General features: G+C 34.5%; 1 protein-coding gene across 2 annotated transcripts; it reads right to left on the bottom strand.

The window, feature by feature from the left end:
• Positions 1–92: 92 nt before the first annotated feature.
• On the bottom strand, positions 93–5,551 carry LOC109341689. 2 transcript variants are annotated; one of them, XM_019579634.1, is made up of 6 exons: positions 5,376–5,551; positions 3,056–5,256; positions 2,342–2,480; positions 2,171–2,253; positions 1,101–1,336; positions 93–201 (listed from the first exon to the last, which is right to left on the bottom strand). In XM_019579634.1, the coding sequence occupies exons 2-6, from the start codon at positions 5,117–5,119 to the stop codon at positions 111–113; spliced, it is 2,613 nt and encodes an 870-aa protein (XP_019435179.1). In that variant the 5' UTR covers positions 5,120–5,256; positions 5,376–5,551; the 3' UTR covers positions 93–110. The 2 variants fall into 2 exon arrangements, with proteins under 2 accessions (XP_019435179.1, XP_019435178.1); XM_019579633.1 differs by having other exon boundaries at positions 2,342–2,483; positions 5,376–5,550.
• Between the last annotated feature and the right edge of the window lie 3,595 nt (positions 5,552–9,146).

Genomic DNA, 9,146 nt, shown 5'->3' with positions numbered 1-9,146 from the left:
ATGAGGATGAGGAAGAGGATGAGGATAGGATGAGGAGGAGAATGCAGATGAGGAGGAGGATAAAACTGCATAAAAGCCTTCATAACCAAATCTAACATTTATTTGAAGATTTACCTGATAGTTGCTGCAGATATGACCTCATCACCTCTCTCTAGAATTGCAGTAACAAATCCACTACAGTTAAGCCGTTTGAAGTTCGATCTGACAAAGATAATAAGAATATAAATATATCTGAATTTTAATCTGCAAATATATTTGAACTCCAAACTACTATAGTATCACCATTGCAGATCACAAGTTGCCACTTTAATATGCAAATATATCTCAACTCAAAACCAAAGGGCTACATCCGGTATAATTATATATAAGTCAACTCTTGCAAGAGAACCTCAATGCTCAGGTAGTTAAACCACAGGAAAATTGGGGGGATCCAAGAAAATATTTGTGCCCTAAGAAATTTCTATTGTGACAAAAAAGGAATAGTCTATAATCCCACAAAGCAGAAACTGCTCCTGACATGCATACTGCCACTCTCCAGCATCCAAAGTTAAAACTATAAATTGTGTAAATCTGCGTCTGCCAGTTGGTCCAGTCTACAAAGGAAATTTTGCTCAAAGTATTATACTTTATAAAAGTGAGATTATATTGTCATAACATTTGTTAAATTCCAACATATGAAGGCAGCCACTGCAAGACAGCCATCATCTTTAGAGAAGTGGCTGCATACATATGAAATAAGCACTTTCCAGATGAACTTATTGCTGATGCTATTGAGAAATATTTTATTTTAAAAAACATGCAGTTTCCAGTAGTGCTTTGTGTTTCCTGACACTTTAGCATATTTGCAGTTTACCAAAATCTTAAAGAAACAAGCTATTAGACTCACTAAAGTTGTCCAATCTTTCATTCACAATCCTAAGATAGTCTTTTAATTATCACACTCCATCTCAACTCAAAAGTTGCAAGAGATCATATGTCACTGTATTTTAGAAAATAAAAACCCTGCTGTCAGGGACAAATTATTAGCACAACTCAAAATGTGGTCCACCTCTTGAAAAGTGGTTAAAAGGGCATATAAGAAAAGGGCCATGTGACCTTACCCACAATTATATAGAATACTGTGAATCAGGTTTGTCCCGCTTCTATGATCAATATATGGCATGAAGCACTCATCCATTATTGTTAATGCAACAGCTAGCTTGGAATTACATTGAACTATCTCAGGTTTTATCTTAGAAGCATCAAAACCAACATCTGACCGCCGAATAAAAGACCAGGAAAACCCATCTTCAATTTCATGTTTAACCCCAAGAAGCATTTCGAGTCTCTCAGATAACTGAGATGAGAAGGAAAAAAATAGTTTAATTATAGTGACAAGAAAAACATCTACAGATTGAGCAATGGCGTCAATAAGAATGACTTTTAATGTGGACCACATACTGAATAAAATGAAAGAAACCTTGTTGAACAAATTTTAATTATTGCATTATGATGTAGTACTCTTAATTCAAGCATAAATTTTAATTATTGATAGTAATGAAGAAAATACAAGTATCAGCAAATTCACAGTGCAGATACATTGCCAACTCAACGCACGTTAAAAATCAACAGCTGAAAATTTTATGGTCTAATCACAGTAAAAAATGCATGCATCTCCTCTGTTGATAATTAACCAGCATGCACCTGATGGGTCTAGAACCTATTGTTTAAATCCTAGATCTAGTCTCAGCTACATTTCTCAGATATTAGAAGATTAAAATCTAGATTAATATTTATTTTCATGCAGGGCACTCTTTTACATGAAACAGGCAAACTGAATCTCAAGAAAAAAAAGAACATAAAATTTAATCTGGAAAAATAGATTTTACAAAACAAGGGAAAAACAGTTTAGTAATGTGTATCATATCTTAATTGAGAAAAAAGACATTGATGATGCTACTTACGCATATGACAAAACAATATCAGATTAAAAGCTTCTTTGTATTACATAAAACTTCACACATAAAAGCAGGAAAGACCAAAACATTAAAAGTTTAGCTACTATTGCAAGTCAAACATTTAGCATAACTCAACTAACTAGTAAGTAACTTAAGCATCAACAAATCAAATCCGGCGAACAAAATTCTCACACAGTGATCAAGATTTAAGAACTTGAATAAATACATCGTACCTGGTCACATTTGCTTCCACAAAAAATGGGATCTTTAGAATCATCGGTCATGGCAACATTTGCCTCAGTACAGGATCTATGATCTGCAAAATATAGAAATTTGGGAAATAAGCTAACTCTGCTTGAGAATTGTTATTTAATTAACAAAGAATATGTATGCAAAGGAAATACATTTTTCCTGGCATAAGTGGCATGTCAATAATGTAGACACGGTAAAACCACCATTGATGTCCTTTTGGTTTGAACTTCCTCCAGCCAACCCACAAAATTTGCAGCAACAATAAATGCAGTGCCAGTCACCAGATGGGAACTTCTGTAAGCAGAAAAGAGATGTTTTATTTTCCAATATAAACATTAATTTGCACTATTTTTCATATGCAGCTTGCTAAACCATGGATACATGTGACTATTAGAGTATAGACATAACAATAAGATCTCCTCATTACTTCTCACGATATTATCCAGAAACTCAGAGATCAAATCCATCACAAGTTTTCCAATAATAAACTTATTGTTATCACTTATCAGCAGCTGATATATAGGTCTTTCTAAGTTAGTGAATGTCCTAATCCAAGAACAGAAACAATTTTTTATGCCGGATAATAACTGAAAGGCAACCACAGTTTATGCTCAATTAAGCTGTCAAAAACATACCAGGCAACCTTCTATAGAAAAATATATAATACAAGACAACCCAGAAGCAAAAAGAAAGAAGACACAGGTGATGATAAAAAGCCAATAAAATTAGCACAAAGTTTGGTGGAATATTGAGTATCCATAATGGGACAATGGCCATTGAAACTGAACAGTTCAGAACAAAATGAAACACAAGGGACTTCCATTAAGATTAATTATAAAGTTATGTTGATTCATCAAGATACATACGTTTATATCCAGGCAGCTTTGATGGAATGTCGATGGGCAACCATCACAACAGATCAGGTCTCCACCATCTCCACAGACACCACATGTATCATCGTTTGGATCTTCACCCGCAGTATCAACAAAATGAAAACCTTTACGTTCAAATTCATCTTGCTTGTCCCATGAATCTAGCATGCATTGTAAGAGAGAAATTCCACCCTCAATATATATATTTTTAAGTGGGTCTGAGAGTTTGCTTCCTGCATGAGCCTCAAAGTCTGAAATCGTTACTATTTCATTACAGCAACCACAATGAATGCCATCACCTGTGATCCTACCCTGCGTTGGTGAAAACCCCCTTCTATTTTGCATATAATGAACCTTCTGGTTTTGCACAATCGTTCCCAAATCAATCATCCAGGCAAGCACGGTTCGCTTTCCATTGTAAGGTACATAGCCATCAGTTTCAGAATCTATCTCCTCCTCTGCATTGCGAACCAATGGAGCACATCGCTTCTTGTTTTGCGTTTTGTGTCGCTTATGATCCCTGGCCATAATTGACATCCTGCTAGGTGCCGTACTGCCCTCCTCATGAAGTGACCGTTTCCTTTTAATTTTACCCTTGCCTGCACCAGAACCCAGTCTTTCTTTTTTCAATTTTTTATTGACTCTATCAACAGTCTCTTCGCCATTCCCGCCCTTTGGCCTTGGTTTATTTTTATCATTTCTTTCCTTGTTGACTACCTTGGTTAGTATTTGGTAATCCTTTTCTGGTATTGGAGTAAATTTGAAACCTGATCCGTACACCTTACCTTCACCATCACCAGCTTCGTAGTGGTTTTTAAGCCTATTGTAGGCCAAAGTGATTGACCAGTGTGTCTTTCCATCTAGACTAACATACACCGCATCACGGTAATCTCTTCCACTCCTTTGTCTATAATCAACTGTCCAGCCTGCAGCTGAGAGCCTTTCCATTATTTGTTCCCTCACCAACTGTTTTGCTTTGTTTCTTAAACTTTTACCACCAACAGGGGCTTTCACTGCATTTGATGTCACCGGTGAGGCTACTCCATTGTTCTCAGTATTCAAAACCTTCACAAATTTATTCTTCTTGACTGGAGAAAAACCCTTCTTTTCTAACTCTCTCTCAGAAGCTCTCCCTGAGTGTGTACCAGAAATTGCATTCACAGTTGCACTATATCTGGCAGTTAAACCTTTTTTACCTTTTCGAAAAACCACCTTTCCTTTTCTACTATGCACCACTTTTAGGAACTGGTTTTGAATGCCAGCCTTGGGAGGTCTTCCACGCTTATGTGTCAATTGATCAACTGATTGGCCTTGCTCGTTCAACCTTATTATAGGAGGCCTCCCACGCTTACATGGCAACTGGTCAACAAATTGAGCTTCCTCTTCCAACTTTATTTTGGGAGGTCTACCACGCTTCCTTTTCAAATTCCTCTTGTGCCCTTTCCTTTTTAGCTTATCCTTTTCATTCACATGACCATCACTGACATACTCATCAGCTTCATCATATTCCTTCGTAGATTCTATCCTCTCAAGCACACTGCTTTCATTAGTTTCACCATGAAGGGCACCACTATTCTCCCTATTACAAGATTTATTATCATCTGCCCTCTTAGACCTTGAGCGCAACACTCGACCGCCAATCAACACACTATCATTTGAACCTTCCTTTTTATTCACCTCTGTCTCAACATCAGCTTTTATAAAGCTACCCTCGCCACTACAACAACCCTTCTCGTTCGCTTCATTTTTATCCACCTCTGCCTCAACATCAGCTTCTCTAACACTACCCCTACCACCAAGACTACTACAACCCTTATCATTCACATCCTCAGTTAAGTCAGCATTCCCACCAGGACTTTCATTCAAATCAAATTTTTCCACCGCACAGTCAACCTCATCCTTCTTCTCAGTCGTTGAGTTCAATGCCTCTTCCTGCGGCACCGAAGAACCCTCAACATTCAAATCAAAACTCTCCTTTTCCAATCCACCCCTTTCCACAACTCCTCCAGCACCAGAATCCTTCCCCAGTCGAGTTCGAGATCTCAAACCCTCTCTCATTTCTCACAAAAACCCTGAGTTCTAGAAAGCTAAAGAGTAAACCGAAATGAACACAAAACGCTTAAAACCCTATTTAATCCAAACTAAAAAACAAAAACCTTACGGTTACAGTGAAGATGAAGTCAATGATGAATTCCCTGCAAGAAAAACAGCCAAAAGAAATAGAATCAGATTTTCGTGTAAATTAGATAGAAGGTAAAGAAAAAGAAATAGAATGATCAGATTAAAAATGAAACGCGAAAAGTTAGTAAGTTACCAATGTGGAAGGAAATTCAAAGAAACCTAAGCGACGAATCGGTTGGCTCCAAAGAGATTTCAAAGATCACGGCGTTTCATTGTGGCTTCGGAATTTGAGGATTTAGAGCGAGAAAGAGACAAATAGAGAGAGAGAGAGAGAGAGAGAGAGAGAGAGAGAGAGAGAGAGAGAGAGAGAGAGTGAGGTTTTCTCTAGTGTGAGTTGTTGTTGTTGTGTTTGTGAACTTACAAATTTTCAAATGTGATTGTTGGCGTTATAAAAGCGGGAATATCTTTCTGTCATCCCTTTCTTAGTCTTGACTTGGGTTAGAAGCGGAGCAATTTGGTCACAAGATCTTGTTCCTTAGAATATCAACTGAAAAAACAAGCTAAAAGAAAAGTGAAATTAGAAAATTTACGAATATTTTTATTACATCATTTATTATTTATTTTTAATCATTATTACTCTTTAAAAAAATAATATTATACTCTTAAATTTAAATGAAGAATAAATAATACACAAATAATATATAATTTTTTATTATCAGTACATAAATATTACACTATTAAATTTAACACTTGTGAAAACTAGAAACATCATTTTTGGATACAATGTTTCATCTTTTTTTCCTTAAAAAATGTCTTAAAATAATATTGCATGTCTTTAAAATTGTTGTGTAACATGGAGTGTCTATGCTAATAAATAGTCAATTATAGGTTTTCTTCCTTTAGCTTCATCATCTAAAAAAAATATTAAAATAATTTTTCACTATGACAACCAGATTTTTGGTGTGTGAATTTGTTTTTTGGAATTGCCATCATAAATGTTATGGAAATCTAAATTTTAAAAGAAGACGATATTCTTAACATAAGAATTGGTTATAATGATGGCAAAATGGTCATTATATATGGTTTTGCCAGCATAACTTACATTTTTATTGATAAGGGGTGCAATTTTAGTCTATTTCTCATTTAGCTAGCTATGTCTGTTTGCCAGTTAATACATAGCTTGCCACATCTTTCATTAATTGTGGCCCCTAGAATACTTTCTTCAGGTCTTGACACATTCTAGTGTTGCTTGGGCGAAGGCTTAGCTTACTCTTGTGAAATTCTTCAAGAATCAAACTTATCAATTATGCGTCTTGAGGAATGTAAATTAGAATTTTGAAACATGATTAGTTCATCTGGTTCTTCTTGTATCTTTGATATTTTTCCTTTCTGATCGAGCAACTTCTTGTTCCATATTCCTTGTTAGCTCTTGTTACTCTTTCACTTGGTCTAACAAATCATTGGTGATATTCAACATCCCAAATATCATATTATTCTTCTTGACATCAGAATTTCTAGCAATTCCAATTCTTGTATCATAAAAGTTGTCATGTCTATATAATTTCTATTCAAAGAATCTGCCACAACATTTGTCTTTCCTAGATAATATTGTAGCCCAAAGTCATAATTCTTAATGAATTCAACCTACTAAGATTGTGTCATGTTTAGCTCTTTATAGTCAAACAAATACTTTAAACTATTTTGATTGTTTAACACTTCAATTTTCGATCCATATAAGTAATGTCTCAAAATCTTCAAAGAAAACACTACTCCATGTTGCTCAAGATCATGTGTAGGGTAGTCGTCCTTGTGAGGTCTAAACTGACGTGAAGCATAAGTCACAACTTTTCGGCCTTGCATCCACACATATCCTAAAACTTGATTAATTTGACACACAACTTTCATGCTTCACATTTCTAATTCTTGCATTTTTGTTGTTGCTCAGCTTATGAAAATCTTATAATACACATGACACAAGAGTGTCTAATGAATAACTCACTTCCACTAAAACTGTGTTAGACTGACATTTTTCTATTTTTTCAGGTACTTTCACTATACACAATAAAGTTGACCACTTATAATTGACACATAAGTTAAGGACACTTTCCACCAACCCCATAAGTTTTCTTTTCATTTCTCTTCTTGTTTACATTTTTGCATTAGGGACAATGTAAGTTTCTAAGCTTAATGATTTTTTTTTTTGCATTTAGATAGTTCATTCATATCATGCATCCCATATAGTTTTAATTTTATTTCATTTTTTTAGGTTGAATATTCATATTATCATGCATTGGCAAATGTCTCATATATCATCTATCTTCTGCTTTGTTCCATGTATTGTTTGTCTGCTTTAAATAAAAAAGTATGCATGAATGATGATTGTTGATATGTGACGCCATTAAAGAAAACAACTTTTGATAAAATAATAACTTAAAAGACATTAGATTTGACAATCATGAATTAAATTTGGTTAAGTAAAAGTCTTTGTTTAATAACATTTGCTGAATGAACCAAATGTGAGAAATTTGGACCAAACACAATCAAGGTTCGATTTAAATTGACAATTGCATAAAAACCCTTTTTCTTTCATGAGTGCATAAATTTCTATGCTTGTACTATATTCTAGAACTTGATTTGTGACCGTTTCAAGATTGAAGTCTGTTTGTATGCATTAAAATAATAGAGGCAATAATGACTTTTTCTTTTGACCTTCAACGGCTTGTTATAACATTGAAAACTCATTAGTTGCCCATTTCTTAGCCGGAACTTTAATTATTTCTCATAGCTACTCAAATGAGGGTTTTGGGTAATTTGTGATGTTTAGTTGAAGCAATGAGAAAGGTAAAAAATGTCATGTGTAGTGAAAGAAACCAAAAAAATGTGAAAAGGAAAAAATTCATCATTTCTCTTTTAGTATGTAGTAAAGAGAAGTGTTCATCAAAAAATGTTCATATGACAGAGTAAGGCCTATTAAGATAATTTAAATACTTCAATCAGATGTCTAAAAAGTTTAAGTATTTTGGGAAACAATCGTAAGCCTTTTGAATTATCCTTTCTTTGTTTATCTCACCTTAAATCATTCACCTTGGCCCCATTACAACCACTTAAAGACCTCTTGATTTTTGCATACATCCAAATACAGCCAGTGGCAATTTGGTCTATAATCAAGCCTATGGTAGTTTACTTTCATGAAAATTTTGAGCAAAACACAATGACCTTTAAACACATGAGAGTGATGGGAGAAGAGTAACCCCGATTCATGCAGTTGTTATGAGTTAAAGACATAGCTTGAATTAAATTTGTTTCTGATTGCCTTGTCTTAATGTCTGGATTATTTCAAAACTATCATGAGATTGCTTGTTATTTTGGGTCATAGTTTCTATATTGTCATCCATACATGACTGTAAAAGTTAGACATAATACTTGCTTGAGGACAAGCAAGATATAAGCTTGAGGGGGTTTGATGAGTGTGAAATTATTTACATTTGTATTACATTTAACTTGCACTTTAGGACATAATTAAGACTTTATGATTGTTTTTAGCTTTTATTTCTCTTTGTTCGGGTTGAGCGGGTGTTTTTGGCTATGTTGTGCAGTTTGGATGGAATGAAGCCAAAAAGAGTAGATATTGGGTGCAAGAAGATGAAATTCAGTGTTGAGGCTATGCGAATACCAATTGAAGGGCCAAAAGAAGTCGTGAATGTTATATTTTATTCATATTTTTTTAGATTTGTTTTGTTGGGTTTAGCCCAATATTTTGTAACTATGATAAATAAAGGTTCTCCCTCAATGATAAAACACTTTACACTTTAGATTACAATTCTCTAATTTAGAATTTGGTATTCTCTTCTTCATCATGAGTGAGTAATTCTCATTATTTCTATGATTGGGGGCTATGCCCTTTTATTTTCAATAAACACTTGTTCTTACTTCTATTTCATTGAGTGGTGTGATTTGAATCATT

The sequence above is a fragment of the Lupinus angustifolius genome, unplaced genomic scaffold (assembly GCF_001865875.1).
Source record: "Lupinus angustifolius cultivar Tanjil unplaced genomic scaffold, LupAngTanjil_v1.0 Scaffold_578, whole genome shotgun sequence".
Lineage (NCBI taxonomy): Eukaryota > Viridiplantae > Streptophyta > Magnoliopsida > Fabales > Fabaceae > Lupinus > Lupinus angustifolius.
Note: the sequence above shows the minus strand (reverse complement) of the source record. Positions and strands in the feature narration are given on the sequence as shown.